This window comes from Ciconia boyciana, chromosome 6 (assembly GCF_034638445.1).
Source record: "Ciconia boyciana chromosome 6, ASM3463844v1, whole genome shotgun sequence".
NCBI classification, from domain to species: Eukaryota; Metazoa; Chordata; class Aves; order Ciconiiformes; family Ciconiidae; genus Ciconia; species Ciconia boyciana.
Window position 1 is genome coordinate 63988596 of NC_132939.1, and position 21825 is coordinate 64010420.

General features: G+C 37.3%; 1 protein-coding gene across 3 annotated transcripts in view; it reads left to right on the forward strand.

Annotated features, from left to right (window-relative positions):
* Nucleotides 1-21825, forward strand: part of PPP2R5E (protein phosphatase 2 regulatory subunit B'epsilon) — a 76317-nt gene that overhangs the window by 30755 nt on the left and 23737 nt on the right. For all 3 annotated transcript variants that reach the window (XM_072864111.1, XM_072864113.1, XM_072864112.1), the window contains exon 3: nucleotides 12454-12650. In XM_072864111.1, the coding sequence (XP_072720212.1) occupies nucleotides 12454-12650 (197 nt within the window). The remainder of the gene's footprint in view (nucleotides 1-12453; nucleotides 12651-21825) is intronic.

Here is a 21825-nt window from a genome sequence, read left to right on the forward strand (position 1 = left end):
AAAGGTTTTAATTATAGTTAATGCCTAAACTGTTATGTCTGGTTAATATTTGTAACAGTCTAAACTAATAAAGTTTTACAAAATGACTTGATGCGCAGCAGAGCGATACCTTTGGTTACATTAGTTGCATGACATAACCTTGTCTGTGTAGTTTTCAGTTTTCTCAAACTTGTTTATGAATCTTAAGAACTTAATACAAACCTCTTTATTTGTAATGGGTCAAATATTTATTTTTAAAGGTAATATACTGTGGTGGAGTGATAGTCATATTGCAGAGGGGTTAAATAATCTCTAGTGAAATTCACTTCAGGTGCCAAGGCCCAGTGACCATCAGATAGATTTGTCTGTGCAGTAGCAGATGGCATTTCTGAGGGACCAAAAAAACTATGATTGATATACATGCATGCAGGTAAATATATTCTGCCAAAAGAAAACTGCATCTTTTTATTCAGCATTTTTGGAAGAGGTCAGAGGTAAAGATTATATGAAAAAACACCAACACAAATTATGGTAATGCGAGGCTATGATAAGGGTTGTTCTTTAGACAATTACAAATATTCAGAAATGAGGTCTTTGCTCTCTGGAACCTTGTGTTGGGGAGATAAAATGTCTACCCCATTTAGGATTCAAGCAGCAAAAAAAGTTGCTGTTTAAAAGAGAGAAAAGTGGCCTAATACACTACATCAGTCAGATTTCCAAGTTTTAGCAAAAATACCCAATTTAGATATAACAGAGCAGTGAACTCTAAATGTGAATGATAATTACTAGTAAATGAGTCTGTCATTTCCTTTGTTTTAAAACTGATAACTTTAGATGTGCCGTTCTGTGATGGAGAAGATCCTATTTTTAACAGGATAGCTGGTATTTTTACATAGGCGTATGTCATGATAATACAAATAACATAAAATATCCAGCGTAACACAGACTAACTTCACAGGTTATAGGGGAGTATTATATAAACGTCATGTTTTAACCCTCTGTTGGTGAATTGTTCCAGATCCTGAATAACCTGAAGATCAAGAGGTTGCTGTAGAAATGGTCTAGATGGGGATATATGTCTGTGCACGAGGGAATGCGGGAGAGCTCTACAGTAATTGCAAAAGCAAAATAAAGTAAAGTAGATTTATTTATTTATTTTCTGTCATTTAGCCAGATCTTCTGGGCTTGGCAATATGAGAAAGGGTGTTCCCTTAAACTAACAGCTTGACTAATTTGAGTTATTGTCATAAGGTATTGAATAACATGGTCTGAGCCTTACAGATGACCGTATCTCAGGGCAGCTGGTTGAGCCTAAGAAACTAGAAGGCCTTATGCAAGGAAAATATCTTGAAGGAGGGAATGATGTGGTAACCTCCTTTCTTGACAAATAAACCATGTGGATAGCTTGTGGATGCAAAGTCCTCACGTAGCATCTTTGAGTAATGTTTTCTAGTTTCTCAGTTGGCAAGGAGATGTCATCCCAGTGTGCAGATCAGGATGTACTTTCAGGTTTTCCTGTGTTTTCTCGTGGCTCGGCCGGGATGTAGTGGGGAAAACTCAGATGAGCAGTTTTCTGAGCAGAAAGCTCAGGAAACACAGATGAGCAGTGAGTGCTGTGGCTGGTGTTCCTAAGGGACACGCCACTGCAGATGCGTCTCCCCCTGCAACCCCGGCTTGTTTTTGGCATACCATTGAATCCAGTTTGAGGTGTTCATTCTGATCTCAGAGGATCTCAGTGGGCTGCAACTAGTACTTAGAAGACCAAATGAATAATGAAGGCCAAAGCCAATAAGTATGTTCCTCTGTCGTGCTGGAGCTTCTGCAGTAAGGATGACACGTGTAAGATGTTGAGCTTTCTGGGGCGTCCATTTGGGGACTGTAGAATGAACTCCCCGTTCGTTTCCTCATCTTCATCATACCTTTGGGGTATGTTTGTTGAATCTTGTCTTTTTCTTACAGACATAGCATCTTGTATGTGCGCAGTTCCATAAAATACTTACTCCATTACACATTGCTCCCTCTACGGAGAGAATGAGAGAGCAAACACATGATGGACAGTCGGATTGCGTAGTGCATTACTGGAAAATACTGGGAGACTATTGTGGTAAATTAGCATAGAGTAGAATATGTTCTTGACTAAATTTATACTACCAAATGAGAAGGGAATGGAAGTTATGTTTTCAGGGTTCAATTAAACTCTTCTAAATATTTAAATAGGATTTATAGAATTTATATTTTATGATTTATAGAATTTATATTTTATATGTATGTATATTATTTAAGTTAATAAATGTAAATATTTTTAAATATAAGCCTGAGCTCCTAGACAGTGGGTTGCATATGTAGAATAGCTCTCACTTAATTACTTCTTTCACTGGAGAATGAAGTACTCCTGTGACTTCTGGGATAAATTAGTGGGTCAGTATCAAGCAGAGCAGCAATCCTGGCACTTGTTCTGAGCCCATTTGGATGAAAGTTACGTTTTGGGTTTCCTGTGCTCTTGGTTCAGTTTTTTTTGCAAGTGTCTAAGTGTTTCTGAATAAATTTTAGAGAACAACTGTGTAGTTTGAACAAAATGAATATTGCATATTTTTATTTGGACGGATGGCGGTTTCAGAGCACTTACTAAGCAAGGTATAACTTTTGCACTCTTACAGGAAGCATGTACAGCTATATAATTTTATCATGATTTCATTATGTACTTAATGCGCCAAACAAATACATTCCAATGCAAATCCTGAACTGCCTTGTGACTGCAGTTAGAATGGAAGGTAACTGTAAGATTGCTGTGACATGTTTGTGTTCTTGTATTTAATGTTCATTATAGAGCAAAAGCTTCTCATGTCATGCAGAAAAAAATTGTGATCTGGTAAGAATCTTATCAAAAGGAAGACAGTAATCCTCTTAAGGATTCTTCTGTCTTAGGTCAGCAGGCCATCGTGGTTTTTTTGCAAAGGTGTTTCTTAGTAGCCTGGAACTTGTAAACGTTTTTTTCTGGGTTTTGGATTTTTTGCCATCCAAGGAACCTGGAAACTGCGAGATGTTCATTATAAATTGCTAGCCTTGCCATTTTCTGATATTTGCCATTAATTTACAAAACAAAAAAAAAAATTGCACACAAGGTAGTAAGATGAAGTTGCAGTGTAATCCATCATTCTCTCTAAAATTAACAGAAACAAGGTAGAAGTGAAATGAGCATAGCGTGACAAAGTTGAAAGAATGAGCCAAGACTTGTGTCTCTATTGACGTTTGGAATTCCAGTGCTCTACTAAGAATTTAGGAATGGATGCAGGATGGCAGGGTCCTAGAGACTAGCTAGGCAATTAAAAATACACTCAAAACCAGCCTGAAGACCTGTTAGTCATTTTAACGGAAAGGAAGACAACAGTAGGGTGACCCAGTGGAGCACTAAGTTACTATTGTGTGGCTTTGCTCTACGTCTGTAATTTGAGAGATCACTTGGAAAATGAGATGTCTTTGTTTACATGGTGTTCCTTTCTCTGGTCTTCATGATGTGTTTTAGGGTAGAGGAGCTGTATGCAAGTTCAGCTTATTTTGGATTTGCATTTGCTCTACCTGTAGCTTTTGCTATTCAAATGTCTACAGAAAAGCCTGACTTGAATTCTGGTGTACGGCTCCTCCTGGTAACAGCTGAAAGGAACCAATGGATGATTCAGCACTGGAGGCATTATCAGCTAGAATTGAACAAAGGTGTAAGGAGTAATACTTACTTACTAATCCTGGAGTCTCAAAAAACCCAAACAGCAAAGATTTTTCATGTAGAGTCAGTCTTGTGTTTGTAATGGAGCATGATGTTAAAATTCAGACATCTTTAAGTTTGTGGATATTTTGATTCTTAGACTAAGGATGTTCTAACACAGCTCTGGGAGCTCCAAAGTGTAAGCTGATTGTACTGGGTTTTACTGTTGTCTCCCAGCATAGTATTGGGTTGTTTTTTTTACACACATAGCTAAATTAACAGGTCTGTGCCTAAAAAGAAAAAGGAAAAAAAACCAAACCACCAACAAACAAAAAACCCCCAAACAACCACATATCCTGAAAGTGGACATACGCTTATGTTTATATAAATGTAGAAAGTAGAAGACAAACAGTTTCTGGGTTTTTTTTTTTTCCTTTTTTTTTTTTTTTAAAGAACATTTAAAATCCATCCCCAATTTTTTCTTTTCCCTTCCCCTTGGAGAACACTTTGAAAAGTAACAATTATGTCTTTCATATCTAACGGTAGAAGGTTAGGCAGAAGGGTGTGGCAAAGGTATCCTGATAATTTCTTCACTACCTCAGGTCAGTATTCTCAAGTGGCAGGACAAACATGGACAGCAGCTCTCTTTGGTGACTGTTGGGCAAACTTAGTGACTTCAATGCTTCTGAATGAAGATTAGCTTGTACTTTGAAAGGGCAATTCAGTAATAACCTACTTAAAACAGCTAGCATAAACTTTCTGAGCCAGTATAAAAGAAACTTGAGTCAGTCCAGGAAAATTGGCCACAATAACTCTCAGTGTTTCAGCAGAGTATTTTTGTCTTATTTTGGGATTTTATGCCACGTATTCAATTTAGGAAATTGAAATAACATGTATGCGTATTTTTGCCTGCCTTTTTGCCTGCCTTAATAAAAAAAAATAAATCACTCATCATTGTTTTTGAAATATTAGTAAAAATTTGGGGGAGGGGGAGAGAAAGCAATCTACAAAACCTGTGATCGGCTTGGGGCTAAATAATGTGTTAATTTGACGTCTAGGCAAACTCACCATAAATAATGTAATGGGATATATTAAAGATGTCACAGAGTGTCAGGAACCTCCAGATATGTAGCTGCTTAATCAAATCTATCCCCTAACCACTAACTCATTTGTTCCTGTTTTGCTTAAACACTTTGAGCTCCTATTTTTTTCCTTTTAAAATATTCTGCTACTTTCATTGTGTTACCTATTCTCCAAACAATTTTTTCCTCTCTGTCTTTTCCAAGTCTCCTGCTCATGCTCTACCTCATTCTCTTTCTCTCTTGGTCTTTTAATACTTTTAAAAGTTTTTTCTCTGCCTTCTTTGGCTTCCCACTCTGTCAACTTCTCATAATTTTCACAGTTGCTTTGCCGTTCTTCAGTTTCTTCTGAAATTTTTTGGTACACTCATCCATTTGCTTTTCTCCCATCAATTTTTTTTCCCTAAAATTTGTGTCATTTGAATCCTCGTACGTACTTTCTCTGCTATCTTCTTTGACCTCGATCATTTTTGGCTTGAATGTACTTGTAGGTAAACTTTGTCTTGGATTACTCCACTAGTCTAAACTCTTCCCACTCATTGAAGAACTAATGAGGAAGGGTTGAAAAGTGTTGTCAACTTACCTGAGGAGGAAGGCATTGCTGCTTGATTATAAAAAGACATGGTTACTACTGTGTGGTGATTATTAGTACTAGCGTGAGGGACACTATATGATACCAAGTATCTTGTGAGTCTCTGTTTTTGTGGGACCTAGAACAGCGATTGGTGTACCCAAATACCCTCGTAATCTCGTTTTCCATTAGTTGCTCGTGAGTTCTGACTATCTACCATATATTTCCTTGATTGTTTATTATTAACTGAGATACTTGATATAACTCTGTTTCCTAACGGATTCATCATGTTAAATTAGAGATGAGTAAGAGAATCCAAACTTCTAAAACCTACGGCACCCTGGAAGCTCTCTGCTTACTTCAGGGTGGCACATCATTGATGCTTATTTGCATTAATACAGTCCTTTTGCAACAAGTATGGATGTAATAGTATTTTGCTGTGGCTCATAAGTAGCTTTGACAGCCAAGCTTCGTCCACTTCCAATTTGAAAGATGTCCACAGCACAGACACCATTGGTGTAGTCAGTGGTGGAGTGAACACGTGTTGGTCATAGATTGGCAAAGTGTAGCCTAAATGAATCTTTTCATTGAAACCTTGACTGCCGTGGGTCTGGATTGAGCTGTATGGGTGAAAGAGAGGAGGCTTAAACTGTTGCCTGCACCATGCCTGCTGTGGAAGTAGGCAAAAAGTTTAGTTGAAGTTTCATAAACTTTAAAAGTATAGTTTTTAAAAATACGCTTTATTGAAATTCTTTTTATTGTCAATTTGTTTTTAATTCTTGGTCTTGTGATGAAGGAAACAGCAGCCTTTCATCCATGTGTTCTATTAAGGGGCTGAAGCTCCTAAGATTTTACATGTGTGAGTAAAGGCAGAATTTTGATTTATTTTTTATTTAAAATATATTTAAAAGCATATCTACACTATAAAATTTTGGTAGTATATATAACTAAGAGTATGTCTATTAAGGAATATCCCCTGTTGCTTGTAATGCTACTCCATATGCTCTCAAGGCACTCAAATAAAATGCTAGATCTACGCTGCTTTCAGACTACTTGGCCCAGTAAGTGATGTTTGTTGAAAACCTCTGTGAAATGATCGGGGAGTATTGGCAAGCAGTAGAGGGATTTGCAGTATCCAGGATCGCTGCAAAACTACCCAGGAGACTCCCACTTGATGAGAACTTGCTCAGTTTTATCAGGGAGAAATTTATGGTGGGGGAAGTAATGCTCAATTTTGTGATTGATTATCTGAAGAGACACTGATTGTCAGGAAAAGTGGTGGAGTATATCCTGTGTTGCACTTCTAATCACGTGTTTTGAATGTGATGGAAACAGTATGTTAATGTTGCGCTTTTCTTTTTGTGCGTGTTCACTCATGAAAGTCAGCTTGAGTTTGTCCCACTGTATTTATTGCTGTGTGAATAATGTTGGTACTGGTTAGACTTTATATATTTGGAACACAATGCCTAACTGCTGCCCTGCCTGTATAATTATTAAGTATAGAGAATGGGTTGGGAAAACTGCTTTGAAAAAAGCACCTATTATAAATGAATGATTACTGACTTCACAAAGCATTCATAATGCATAAATGCAATCAGGATAGTGATTACTTTTCTCAAGAAGTTTGTGTAAGAAAGAGAGGGCAAACATTTGTACTTCTTGGCATCTTAAGACCAATATTCTACTGTGAAAAGTGGCTTATAGAAATGTGGCTTGTTATGTACCGGGATATATCCATGACAGGACCTTGAGTTAGCTAAAGCTTTGAGCTGAGTGTGGCTAGACCTTCTCTTGAAGTGAACTTCTCAAAGAAGACCAAAAGGCTTTCAAATTCAAATTTGCAAGTGTTATTTGAATAAAGACTAGAAAGTTAACTTCTTACAAAATAGAATCTTCATAGTGACCTGTGGGCATAGATGTAGACATAAAGAGATTTATCCACTAACTGTCTACTTTGTGCAGGTAGGTCCTTGCTTCGGTAGTTGGTTATGTTTAACTTGGTGGCTTGGTGAGTGGCAGCAAAGCCAGAAGGGTTTGTTTGTTTGTTTTAGAGCATTTTTGGCACAAGGAGATTTTACTTAACTAGAAAAATCATAATGCTAGGTTTATTTAATAACTGGAAGATATGGAAACTGAAGAAAAATTGGGGAATTATTCTACCATCAAGCTGATAGGGAAATAATATAGGAAAGTCTTAGGGGGTGGAGGCAAGTGAATACAGAGTTCTCAGATGTTGGGAAATTACAAGGAAGTTCTTAAAATTAATGTGAGTAAAGAAGTTACTGTTAATCTCTCTGTCCCCCATTCTGGACATACTTAGGTTTTAGTACGTGTTTTTATTTTTCGTGCTTAATGTGGTGGTGTTTGCTTTTACTAACGTACAAGAAGATGATGCTAGTTCTTTATGCAAACGTCATCATCAAGCTAATTAATAACAGTAATGTATATACTGGAAGCAATTCTGAGGGCATTTTGATTTTAATTATTAATAAATGTTCTGATAGTACATATGTGGGTGCAGGGTACCATGTGTGAGCATGTCCTAGTTTTGCTTAATATTTTATATGTAACCTGCATCATTTGTCTTGTTTTATGCTAATTCTAGGTCTTGCGTCTGCAATACCGTGACTTTTCCTTACAGTTGCTGTGCTGGTTTAAGCAGCTCAATCCCTCCCCGCTTCTTCACTTCCTGGCGTTATACCCTTCCTTGCAAAACTACAGGCTGAAGTGGGTCAGGGAACTGATCCAGGTGTTCAGTATCTCCCCCTTCTTGGCCTTTCACTACCACTGAGAGGAGAACCATAGCTCAGTTCTCTGGATGCAATTTTGTTGGTCTGATGCGTAGTTTTAGTTTTCTATGATCCAAAATCAGTTACTTATATTTTAATTAAAATAATTTATGAATGTAGTAGAAACAAATATTTTCATATATGTTAAGAGACTTGCAGTAAAAGTATGCTATCAGATTTTAACGTCTTTATTTGATAAAAGGATGCAGGAGGCAGAGACTGCAGAGATGACTGATGAGAAGGGATGGGCTGGTTGGATTAGGATTATTTTGGAAAAAGACTGTTAAGAGAGAAACTGAATTGCTTTGGCCATTTTGGAATTAGTATTTCAGCCCTTGTAGTAACAATTGTTGGTCCATATCTAAAAAAAAATTACAGTACTTTCTGTCAATTTTTCTGATAACTTTATAAAACATTTGATTTTGTTAAAGGCTCTGATTCTGTCTTGATTATCATTGTTCAGATGTATTAGCACTTGCTTTCACTAAGCCAATTTCCTTTGAATCTGTGAATACTCAGTGTATTTCAGAAGCTCTGTACAGTTTTAAATGGCTACAGAGAAAACTGACAAGCCTGAAAATTAACTCATAGCAAGACCTTCTGAAAATGAGGAGGGTTCTCACAGTCATTTAGACGGAAGTTTATCTTCCTTTAAATTTTGATTTTAATAAATGTATGCTCTCCTGTGCCATAAATCACACATGCCACTTAGTAATGTCATTTTGATTTTATTTTATAGATTATTAAAGTATTATAGGTATTTACACAGATTTATTAGAGCAGTTGCTCAATTTTCAGTTCGTTCAACTGAAAGTAGATACATGGTAATATTGCAGGTTATTAAATTTTGGGGCCTAAATGTTTGGCTGCGCATTAGCGCAAGAGTAAGATGTTGCAGAATTCATTGAAAGCTCTGAGTATCCGTCGGCTGAGAAGAAAATGATTTGCTGTTTTTCATCAACTTAACTGTGAACATCTGTAAGGAACTGCGTGTTTCATTTCAAGTCATTGCATTAAAGAGTTCAGCTCTGCTGTGGAGCTCAATAGGTCTGTACCCCAAGTACCAGTGCGCTCCCTGCTCTGAATAGTGGCAGGAGGGTGGCCGGGGAAGTCCATTCTCAGTGATCTTTCGGTAAGGTTTGTACAGCTGTGAAAGAGGCGTTAGAGGATTAAAGAAAACACCAAAAAAAACCAAAAAACACCACACACAAACAAAAAAAAACCCCAACCAACTAATGGCATGGTCTCTGTGGGAAGACTGGGAACATGGAATACTGATTTTATTGATTTCTGCTGCCCTTTTCTTGTGCTGTGCAAATTAGGACCTCCTAAAATTTACTCTCATATACTTTTCCTGTTTCCAAGTAGAAAAAACCTAGGCGTTAGGTGTTACCCTGTTCCCAAGGCACCCCAAATTCCCAAGAAATGAAAAATATTATTGCATGAAACGTCTTGCAATTTTATTTTGTAGTGTGAATGGCAACTTGCTTAATAAAGAAAAGAAGATATGACGAGGACACTTGGGTTTTGGGGTTTTATTTCGTGGGGCCTTGGGATTTTTGTTGTTGTTTGTTTGTTTGTGGGTTTTTTGGTTGTTGTGTTGTTGTTGTTCACCCCTATAGTTTGCATGGCTTGTTGACGTAGTAATGCTGGCATGAAATTCATGTAGTGTTCTAGAGTGGTTTTTCTTCAGAAGATCTTAATTATATTTTTCATTTTGTTCCCACACCTCCAGATATTTAACTGGAGGAAAAAAGAAAACAAACTTTTAATAGTTATTTTAATGCTTTAGTCATTTTTTAATTTTTATTTAATACCGACCCTACCTTAAAATGGGGGTAATCTTGAGTCATTTGAGCCTGGTTATAACTTGCACTGAATTGTATCTTCACGGATTCCCATTTGATTTCAGCCTGTGTTTTTCTTTGACTAGGATATCCTTGTTGGCCAAACTAAATGCGTGCAAGCCATGTAGAGCAATGCAACCAAAACCCCATTATGTTCATGTAACGTCACAGATTTTATTGATACCATTTACATGCTGTCAAGTTCTAAGGTGGATTATAGATAGCATAATAAAGAGTGGACGTTAGAATTAAAAATAATACTCTTGAAAAGTAACTGATTGCACTTTTATGTCTTTTTTTTTTTTCAGTTTACAGTCTGTCTTTTAGAATAAATTGTTAACCAATTAATTGTTGCCTGCTTGCTAATAACAGTGAATTCTGATGGTTTTTTTCCTTTTTTGTATTAATTGAGGGCAGGTAATCAAGAAGGCAGTAACACGTCAGTTCACAAGTACTTTGCTTCCCCAGGCCCTTTATCTCCTGTAAGGCTATAACATTAGAAAGGTTGCTAATAGAAATGATCTTTATTGTAATGGGTGAAGGCTAATGACTTTCTCTGACTCCTTGGTTTATCTTAGTTTTCAGCGTTGCCTGCTGTCAGGCATCTAAGCTCATGTAAGACACCTGGCCAGTGAAATGGCTTTAGGGTGACCTGGTTTTGGGACCTTAAGTTTTCCAGAGGTGTTTGGGGGGGACTGTTCTCCCACATAGCTGCTCTTGTTGCGGTTCTGCAGGACCACATTTCTTGCATCTTCTGTGCCACAGATGGAATATAGCCTGTGGGAATGTGGGGTGAATAATTATGATGATACAAAGTATGGTGTCATAACCATACCACTTCTTTTCCTCCTTAATTTGCTTTGGACACCTCTGTTGTTGAGCTTACCCAAGCCTAAAGAATGTGAGATTGGTGTGTGCTGCCTGGTATTGTCAATTAAACTTTACCAAGATCTTGGTTGTTCTTTGCAGGATGCAGTTTGTTAACCTATTGAATCCTGGCACTACCGCAGTGCTGTAAGCAGAAAAAGGTTGAATAAACTGTTGTGCTTTACCATGTCAGGTCAGAAAGCACGTAGCATCTTTATTTGTACTGCAATCCATATTTGTTCTTTCCAGTGTTTAAGCAATGCAGAGAGTTGATGTCAAGTGTCTTGGGGTCCTTGCATCTCTATCAGTACTTTTTAAAACTATGCAGCTATATATTATGACCTTGTAATATTTCATAGGTCTTTTGCACTTGAAACTAGTAACTGTTGTGTATGAGGTTGTAATTAAAACAGATTCATGGTACTTCGTCCTTAAAACTACTATACACCTACTAACAGCTTCCAGTGTTTACCAAGGATTCCTTAAGTTGACATACTCTTGTGTCAACAATAAGAAGTTCCATCTCAGGTTGGATTTTTACTATCATGTCCAAGTTCTAAGAAATAAACATCAGTTCTTTACTATTAAAATTTTTCTAGTTGAAATCAGCAAAATTTTTCAGTTACGTGTTGTATTGTGGCATGGAAAGTCATTCGCTGAATGCTGGTGCTGACAGAGCATTCATGCCTTTAAAAAAAAAAAGTAGTAGATCAAAGGAAGTGAAGTGCCCTCTAGTCTGAGGGCATACTTTCAGAGTAAAAATGCGTATTTAATTTCTGCAACTTTCTGCTATTCTTAGCCTCTCATGTACATGAACATCAGATAAACTAAGCTTTCTGTGTACTCTTTCAATGTACTTGGTAAACCAACAAACCACTAAGAAGTTGACATTCCTTTTTTTATTTTATTAAGTCTTTTATCTGCTGAGAATTAAGAAAACAGAGCAAAAGTAGTAAGTAGTACATTCTGCTTACTTTATTGGTCAAGCACATACTATATTTTGTGTGAGAATGTTCCTACATGATGCATGTTATGTGTTCATAGTACAGCCAAAAATCCTCACTGTGTTTCAGTAAAATTGATTTTGCTACGGAAAGTGTCAACATGGGGGTAATGATTGAATCTGAAAACTTGTTTGCAGAATTATAGTCTTGCTGTGTATTCACATACATATTCATATATATTCATGTAGAGTTATGAATGACGCAGTGTTTTTAGAAATATAAATTAATCAAGCTTGATCTGTTTGACAGTTCTTTCATCCTTCTTTGCAGTGTAAGTTAACGATGGTGAATGTCAGCCTCCAGTGAAAGTAGTGGTGTATCGTAGAATTAAGTCTTGAATGCTGTTGTGTTTGCATTCTCCACTTCAGCCTGGACTTTTTTGGTGAACTTAATTTTCTTAATAGTGGGTGATGATTAAATTACTTCTACAACATGTTGTTCGAGATCTCAAACACACAATAGCAATACAGTTCCTATAAGGGGTTCATTTGTTAATCTGAGCTGTTTTACAAAAATTGTATGAATGCTGCTTTCCTTTGAAATTGATCTTCAAAAAGAAATCCTGTTTTGTATAATAAGATGCCAGACTCACAACGATTTCCTTTCTTGTTTCATAGACGTTCCATCTTCAGAGCAGCCTGAACTGTTCCTAAAGAAACTTCAACAGTGCTGTGTCATTTTTGACTTCATGGACACGCTTTCAGACCTTAAAATGAAAGAATACAAGCGCTCCACTCTTAATGAACTGGTGGACTACATTACAATAAGCAGAGGCTGTTTGACAGAGCAGACTTACCCTGAAGTAGTTAGAATGGTGAGTTCCTTCTTTCTCATGGTCTCTTTAAATCCACTTGCCATTCCAGTTACGCGTTGTGGGCGAAATTGAACCCTGGAGTAGGTGGATTAAATGAGGCCTTTGGTTTGTATTTTCTTCTAGACATCACTTGGGGATAATTCTCCAAAGACAAAAACATTAATTTTTATATATGCTTAATTAAAGTCAAGTAGATGACGGTTATTATAGTGTCAAAAATGTATGAAAGGAAACCTGGATTGTTTCCTGATGGAGAAAGCCAGCAGCCATAAAATCAGAATCCCTCATATTTCCCCCCACCTACCCTCCCTCTACCCCCGGTATAAATAATGATATAATTTTTGCAAATTTCTTATCTTTCTTTGTACTTTATCCAAGCTCTTAAGTGTGTACTTTAGGCAGAGATAGCTTAAAGTATGCACAGATAATGATTTTTAAATAATAAATGCTAAAAATGTTGTACAGGATCAGTGTGAAATTTTCCTGGTTGTTATGTGGATTCATAGCAGCTGCTGTTAGAGTGAGCAAGATTACTCAACAATAAAGCCATACCTTGTATGTATAAATTGTCAAATAACGGTATTTTCAATGTAAAAATGGAAACAGTACCAGATGCTAGCTATATGGTGAAGAATGTTCATTGCGATTGGGAAAATCAATCACTGCTTTAAAATGTTTATTCTGTACTACCATACGGAACCCGTACAACCTGTTATCTAAATGAGAAGGCAATTAGTTAAATATAGATTTGGTGATGTTGGTTTCCTAATGGTACTGTGTGATCATGGAATCCACTGGCTATGTGCTGTAAGAAGAAAAACATGAGTAGATTTTACATTGCATTATATATGCTCCTTATTTCTTTTGTGACACATCAGATAACGTGCTGTGTTGCTTGTCTGTAATTTTAAAAATAGCTGTAAATTGTGACAGAATCATCAAGCAGTTAATAGTGAAGAAAAAAAACAGAATTAAGGGTGTATGGAAAAATCTTAATGTGGCTTCTTTGTGTGTATGCATTGTCAGAAAGCCTGTAATTCTGTGATCAGATTCTTCCCCTTCTCCCCCACCCTCCCCTTCTCCTTTCTGTACTGGACCAATCTTCTGAATGAACTGCTTTTCAGTCTGTTGTGTTATTTGTTCAGCATGTGGTCTAATGCACCACTCAAATACCGGTCTGAACACAGAATTACTAGTTCTTTGCTAAATTCTTTTGCTGGTGCTGCACCGTAGTACCTAAAGGGTTTGCAAATGTTAGTTTAATCTTACTTGTACCCCTTGTGATGAACAAATTGTATCATACCCTTTTGTATAGACAGGACACTGATGCACAAATAACTTCAATAAAATTGGGTGCTTTTTCTGTGTGTAGAAGATGCCTCCAAACTCACCTCCTGGGAGTTTGGTGTTTTTTGTGGGGGTTTTTTTTTGTTTGGTGTTTTTTTTTTTTTTTTTTTTTAGCATTTCTGTTGTTGAGGTTGTATTCTCGCATTGACTTTGGTTATAGTTGTTTACTGCAGCAACATTTGTAGAATAAATTCTCTGCAAATTAGTGTTGTCTTAGGTTGGGCCCCAAGAAACAAGAAGAATTTGATCTGCAACTGCTCATAAAGTTCAATTTGAATCATAAATCATAATCTATGAAGCAACCTGAACTTGAACTGTAGAAGAGATGCAAAACCCCTTTGCTAGCATGTCCCTGCAGTCACTTATGTTGATTCACAAAACTGTTTTTATCTTAAGGGAATGATGCATTGCCTAAATAGTTTGAAAAGTATGGTTTTAAACAATTTTCTTAAATAAGTCTGTAACTATGATATGGAGGAGTCACTGGAAGTAAAGATACAGTGTGAATTTTTCCAGTGGATTTCACAGATATTTGCTAGTGGAGCTTCAGGAATTCCAGTTTCAGCTTATCTCATTTTTGATGGAAAACTCTTCTGTCTTCTTTTCTCCAGTATTCCCCGATCCTTTTATTGCATCATGCCTTTCTTGATCTTACTTTCTTCCGCCTTGTATTTGGGCTCCAGTGCTGAACTCGAGCTACATTTTCTCTTCAGTGTCAGGGTACTTAAGCAGGGGAGGAGTGAGAATATTCTCAAGTCCTGTATCTGGCTACTCAGTGGCCTCTGACTGCCCAAACCTGGATTTTTTACAAATAAAAAAATGCCTAAGTAATTAGGGAATTAGACATGTGTTTTCCTAAAGAATTTCCCGAGAAAGTTGAAATATTTAAATTTTGTAAGAAACTCTAGCCTGCAACAGGCGCCTGGGCTTTGATGAAGGTGTAAGCTATTGGAAAGCTGGAGTCCCCTAAGTGTGCCTGTCGCAACCAGCAGCGTTCGTGGTGCGTGTGCTCTTAGAAAAACACTTTGGTGGTGTATTCCATGTGAGCAGGATGCTGAGCTCTGGTATTGAATTTATGTGAGTGAATCCATGGCAAATGCATGAATGATTTCTTTGATCATCCCAACGAATGCTAACGCAGTGTTTCTGCTCAACCACATCATCAGGGCTTTTGTGCGTTGCAGGTATTTTGTATTTTACAGGTAGGCTATCTGATAAAAATGCCATTTTTCCTCCTGGTCTTTGCCTATAAAAGCAAGACTTCTCCATCACTTTGAGTACAGTTATACAGGCCCTAGAGGGAAAGGTAGGACTTCTAATATGATATAAAATAAGTTTTCAGCACATATTGCCTGGTGAAGAGACGGCTTTAGTCACTTTGTGCTGAAGCATTATGTTTGGTGTAGCTTGTTCTTTGCAATAAGTGCATGTTCTTCTTTCAAGGAGAATTGTGCTCATAATCGTATATTGAGACAGACTTAACTGTACGCAGTTGACTTTGTGAGTGCAACTGCTGCCTTTATCTGCTTTTGAGGATTTTCATCTAGGTCTCCAACTGTGTTCACAAAGGAGCTGTCACGTTGACAATATCTGACCTGTCATGATAATGAAGAAAACAGCAGTATCTATGTCCTGACCAAACTAGTGTCCCTGGTGGCTGCCTGCCACAATTGTTTTGATTGAAAGACCAGTATCTTAAAACTGATCAAAATGGACCACAAGTGTTCTTTGTCCCTTTGGAAGGTCTCCTCCCTGTTATGTTTAGTGTTTATGAATCCAGGAATTAATATTTCTTGCTTGGCCTTTTGGGCTACTGTAATTAGGAAGTGAAGGGAAGTATTGTAAACAGGGGAAAAAGAAGGAAGCTTTTTTGTGAGTTTTGGCATCATTTAAGAGCAGAAAATAAGGCATACCAGTCTGAAGCTGATTTTTAAAAAGTTACTAATATTTATAACGAAGGATTAATGGCTAACGTGCTTTTTTAATCTTAATTATCTAAAATGTCCAAAAAAGTAATATCTGTGGAAGAACCTTTTTTTGTTTTAAAGTTTTATAATGTATGTGTATATTAGTGTTCTCTGTTTGTGACCCAAAAGGAGTTTGGCTTTACAGGTACTGGGATAGAAAAAGGTTGCCTGTAAAATTCTTCGGAAACTCTGAGATTTTTAATTACTTCTAAAACGAGGTGGTGTTATGATGTAAGGGTTTGCAAAACAGTCATTCGTGCTAGCCAGCATAACAGTTCCTGGATATTTTTACTGCCAGTCATCCTAAATTCATGCCTTAATCCCTAATCGTAGTATCACATATTTTCATCTTGTTCTCTTGAGCGTATGATACGATGTTGTATATAGCTAAATGTGAAATCACTTGGCTATTTGTTAACCCATGTGCATATCTGCTTCTTTAAACCACCCTCTTTAGCTTGATATATACAGAAGTGTTTGGCATGTTACTGGTTATTTAAAAAAATAAAATAAAATTGAATTTACTAATAGCCACCAAAGCAAGCTTGCAGTGGCCTCGTCACTGTCATCAATGTCATTTGATGGGAAGAGTGGTTGGGATTTGTGTTAATGGCCATAAGCTGGACAGATTTATTCAGGAGGGTATTGCTCAGTGCGCTTCCCCTGTGGTTTGATGTGTAGTTCAGAAGGGCAGATGACATTCTTTAGAATTAGGCTAGTCTTAGGAAAAAAGGCCCTTGCCAATTAAACCACACTCTGCTAAGAAGGAAATGCCAGTAATAGACTTTATGAGCCAATAATTGGACACTTAATCTAAAATTTGCTCCTGTCTGAGCAAAATGTGGAGGCTTAAACTAATGATGCTGATTTTGCTGGTAGATTAAGCAATGGTAGTTGAATGAAATAAATGTTTGTTATTATCTGTGGTGTCCTAAAGGGTATATGTAGTAGAGCTTTTTTGTTTTCTGGATATTAAGACATAGATTGAGAAAACTGATTTCTTTCATTTAAAAAATGGGATGGGAAGAATTGACAAGCTGTTAAACTGAGAAATCTGGATGAATCTCTGTTGATGAGCAACATGTCAGCTCTCCTACTTGCTTCTTCAAAAATTGTAAACCCAACCCCTGACGTTTACCCTGATGTTTATGCAACATCCGTGGATGGTTGCCAGCCCATAAGAGATGGCTAACGAAACTTTTTTGAGATGTACCTTTTAGAACGGAATAATATTACTTTGTTCTGCTCTCTTTCAAGTGCGGAAGTGCCTTTGGCTTCCTGTTGTCGTCTCTATCTTTTTTGTAATGACAAATCAAGTAAAATAAAAGTGCCAAAATGAAACATCATATTAAATATCTTGTGGTTCAGAAGCTGTGTTGAGCAACACAGTGAAGGAAACTTGGTTAAATTAATACCCAAATAAATACCAAAAATTTCATTTGAAAGGTCAGATCATGATTTTTTTTTCTCCCCCTCCCCCCGCTTCTTTCTACTGACAGAAATCTAGAAGGATTGCATTCCTTTTTCTGCAGGTTTGTCTCAACAGATGTGAGGGCAGAGTCTGATCAGGAGTTTGTTTGTGACAGACCTTTTAAAGAATATCTTGTTAAGCCATGAATTTTTTAGCATGTTAAGGAACCTATTTTTAGGATGTTTTGCTAGCTGTTAGACTTTATAGGCATTATGAGTTTCTTTATTTTCTATAGCTTTAGCTATAGCTTATGACGAAGTATGCCACCCTGCTTGCTAAATGTTCATCCTATTTAGGGTTTTCCGTGTTAAAATGTTCTTGGATAGAGAGTTTTATGCAAGTGTACCTATATTCAGTCTTACCTTTTTGATTTAGCAAAAACTCTGTGCATATGTTCCTGTTGGTTCTTGTATTAGATTCAAAAACATAATACTGAATGGCATTTTGAGTTTAAGGGAAATAAATGAAATACTCATACAAGAATTGACAAATAATGTCTCTTTTCTAATATGAATTTTATATAACTTCAGGAATTCTGTAAAATATTAGGAATTAAACTTAACTTGAATCAGTACAAGTTCAACAGATTGTTTTGAAACCATCTGAAAAGCTGAAAGGAAGATGCAGTGTCCTTTCACCCCCCAAAATGGACTTTGATTTAAAATTGTCATGTAGATGCAGCCATGATGGAACAAGCATGCTACCAAAATCTTAAAAAAAAAAAAAAAAAAGAAAAAAAGATAAAAATCACTTTGTATTTTAAATTCCGTTCTTGTTTCTTTAATGTGAGGGTTGTCAATTCTGTAGAAGCAAGAAAAGAATCTAACTGTCGTTTATTTTATGCATTATTTCCAAATTCCTCTGTTAGATGCTTTTTATTATTCACATTCTTTACACACGTAGTTTGTACAAAAACCACAATGCTTATTAAAAGAAGAAGCTCCGATGTTCTCTACTCCTCTCAAAAAATCAGTTGGAGGCAGCTCCTCTTGCAGTAGTTGTCCCTAATAATTTTTCCCGACAGTATGTAATTACATTTACCTGTATCCATTATTCCTCTGGTTGGTTACATAGGCCTTTCATTCGTCAGACTTTATCTGCATAATAGTACAGTGACTAGGTCTAAGGCAAAGAAATAAACTGGAAAAACATTTTTGTTTCAAGAATTACTTGTCGACTGCAGCTTTTTTTTTTTTTTTTTTAAGAGGCGTGTACACCCCCACCCCCCATTTTGGCTGTGTCATCTTCTTAAATACCTTTCGAGCATTGTGTCTGTAGATAAGCACAATGTGAATCTTCTGGGAGATTTTTTTTTTGGGTTTTGAATTTTTTGTTTTGTTCTTCAATTTGGAGTCCGAGACAGTATGAGTTTTGTAATGCTGTCTAGAGTTCAAGTTTATGTATTGGCAGGCTTTCACTTGATCTGATGCCTACTCTAGAGATGAGGGGCTCTTTCTGCTGGTACTGGTTGCTTTAATTTGTCCAAGATATTTGAGTTACCGCTATGATTTTTTTAGATTGTATTGTATAGAATTAGCTGGGCACACATTAAATAAATAACTGTGTTCCACTGGATCATCTCAAAATGTAGTTACCTGGAGATAGCGATGAACGGGGTTATTGCTGGTAGGGTACCCTGTTATGGTTCAGGTCTAGGTGACCTAGAGTGGAATTTCAGAGCTGCAGTTTCCAGCAGCGAGAAGGTGTACCCAGGCGTGCTGCCTGGGGACGGGTCTGGGCTAGCACTTCTGACTCAGATGCGAGTGTGCTCTTGAAGTGGGTCTCTCATTTGTTCTCACTGCACTTTGAAGCTTGTCATAGAGAAGTTTTAGGGTTTCCATTCCTTTTGGATAAAATGTCCACTCTAGGAGCGTACCTAACGCTCTCCTACTGCTAATGGGCTTCAATGCAAGAGATCACTAGAAAGAAACTCCTCCCTCCAAACATACGTGGTGTGGACATTGCACCTGAGCACCAGCTCTTTTGTTCTACAAACTTGCTCCAATTGTAGTTCTCTGCCAACAGCAGTGTAGCCGGAGAATCTCAGTTTTACTGCTTGCTCATCTGTATGGGTGGAAGCTGCTACCACTGCTGAAGTGGGTGCTGGTAAGCTAACAAGTTTAGGAGTCCTGATCTAGAGCTAAATTCTTGCAGGTTATTGATTGAATTTTTAAAAGATTTAAAGGTCAAGAAAAGATGAGAAGAACTGTTTTTCCCCCACCCTGTGATCTGGATTGTTGACTGTGTTCGCAGTCCAACATAGTTCATTTTAATGTAGCCAAGTCAAAAGTAATGCTGCTGGGCAAAAAGAAGGCGTATACTATTAAGCCCTGAAAGACTGTATTCACGCGAGCAGTGGTGCAGAAAAGGATCTGAGCACTGTATCATGACTGTCTTAATATGAGTTTCTGATACAGTGCACTGTTCAAAGAAGTGATTGTTAAATTAAAATGGCAACGTGCAGAAAAAAAGAGGGAGATGGTCTGGCTTTTTAAACATACCCCAGTACACTTGTGCACAGGTGGGAGCTCAAAGGAAGGAAGCAAAAATAATCACAGGATTAAAAACAAACAAAGAAACCAACAACTGGCTGGGTTCAGAAGTTCTGTCTTTCCACTTGGCAGCACAGAGGTTGAGAAGTGTCGTGTCTGTATAAAAATACCTATATATAAATAGATACATACTGCATATGCAAATATATATACAGATGTAGAAGAGATCTGGTGGTTTAATGACGAACAACGGGGAATCAGGCAGATTCAACCTTGAAATGGGAAGAAGCAGTGCTGTAGTTAAATTAGTGGTAAAACTTCAGGAGAAGAGAGCTGGTGGAATCATTTATAATCTTTTAAGATAAAATTAGGTATTTCTTTTTGTAAGATGTACTATAGTCAAACTTTTGGGAACAATTCAATGGGTTATACAGAGAGATTACAGCTGAGTGACTGCAGTAGTCACTTCAGGCTCTAAAATATGTAAATCCATAAACAATATTAAAAAACCCACATATGCAGATATTTTTCAGAAGGACAAGTTTAGTGTCTGTCCCAGGGGCCATTGTTGTCTCCCAGTTAGCATGGCTTCATGTTATGGCTTAATTACATTTTATTGTTACTGTATGTTGTTAATATGCACAGTAGTTTACACACAGTGTGTGCAGAGTTACTCGGTTTCAATTTCATATATACATGGGGGTTTATTTGGATGGTTCCACGTACTGGTAATAGAAGAACAGGTGTTCCCTCTGAGCTGGTCGGGTATTAATTTATCCTCTTTTTATATAGCTAATGTATTAAGCTTCCCTGCGTGTATGTTTGTTTTCATTTCAGGCTCCATTCAGGAAAACTATTACTGATAAAAATCTTTGTTTCAAACAGCACAGAATAGGAGTGCTGAGCTGAAATGGAATTTGTGAAGTGTTTCTGTTAAAGCGTCGTCATTTTTATAGTGCTCCAGTGAGGGACAAAGAGAGGATTTCTCAAAACATTTATTCCTGACTTCAGACTTAAGGCTCTTAGTACTTTCTTTTCTAAAAGTTATTTCAAATATAAATGTGATGATAAAATCAGAGCTTTCTTGAAGCTTGTTACTTTTAAGTGTATATTCATAGTTTCATAGCTCTGGATTGCCAGGTACCAGTGGTCAGATCTGTTCAGAACTCACAGCTCCTTCTTTGTGGGGATACCAGAGCAGCCTTCCCTATCTTCGTGTTTGACTTGTAGTTGCCTGGAAAACTTTTTGTCTTGCTTCTAGTTGGAGTTGTGCCTGACATACTGACATGGAGCTTAGAGGTGTCTGGGCATCTCCAATTTGAAAATCTATCATTTTGGCATTTCCAACTTGATCTTGGAAATTTTAGATTCAGTGCCAATGGGTAGATTTTACTGATTTGTTAAATTGGTTTCTGGCACTTGGGTGTTCAAATTCTGCGTAGTGGGGGAGCAGTGATGTACTTCTCTATGCTCAGTTTGGTGTGTGCTTCTGAAAGGGACAATCATGGAGGACAGCGTGCAGATGTCTGAGGACATAATAGGGGAGATCTGTCATGATACAACTTTCTAGAATATTAGAGTTCTGGTTTGCTTTACAGAAATATCATCTGGGCTTGGAGGTGTTCCCAATCAATGGAAGATGGAAGTCAGTATTGATCAATAGTCGTTTGTGTTGGCTACGGGAGAGGACTCATCAGGGACTGTGTACACAGGCTGGCAGGGCTGTCCTTTGGCTTGATGATCCAGCAGAGGTCAGAAGAGAAATGATTCAGCTCTCCAGCTGAAGGAATTTTGGCATGATGCTTGGACCCCGGGATAAATACTAAATAGCTACCTTATGCCTATCTGAGAAAAATTATTCTTTCCAGATTTGATGTAGCGTATTCCCATCTTTGTGT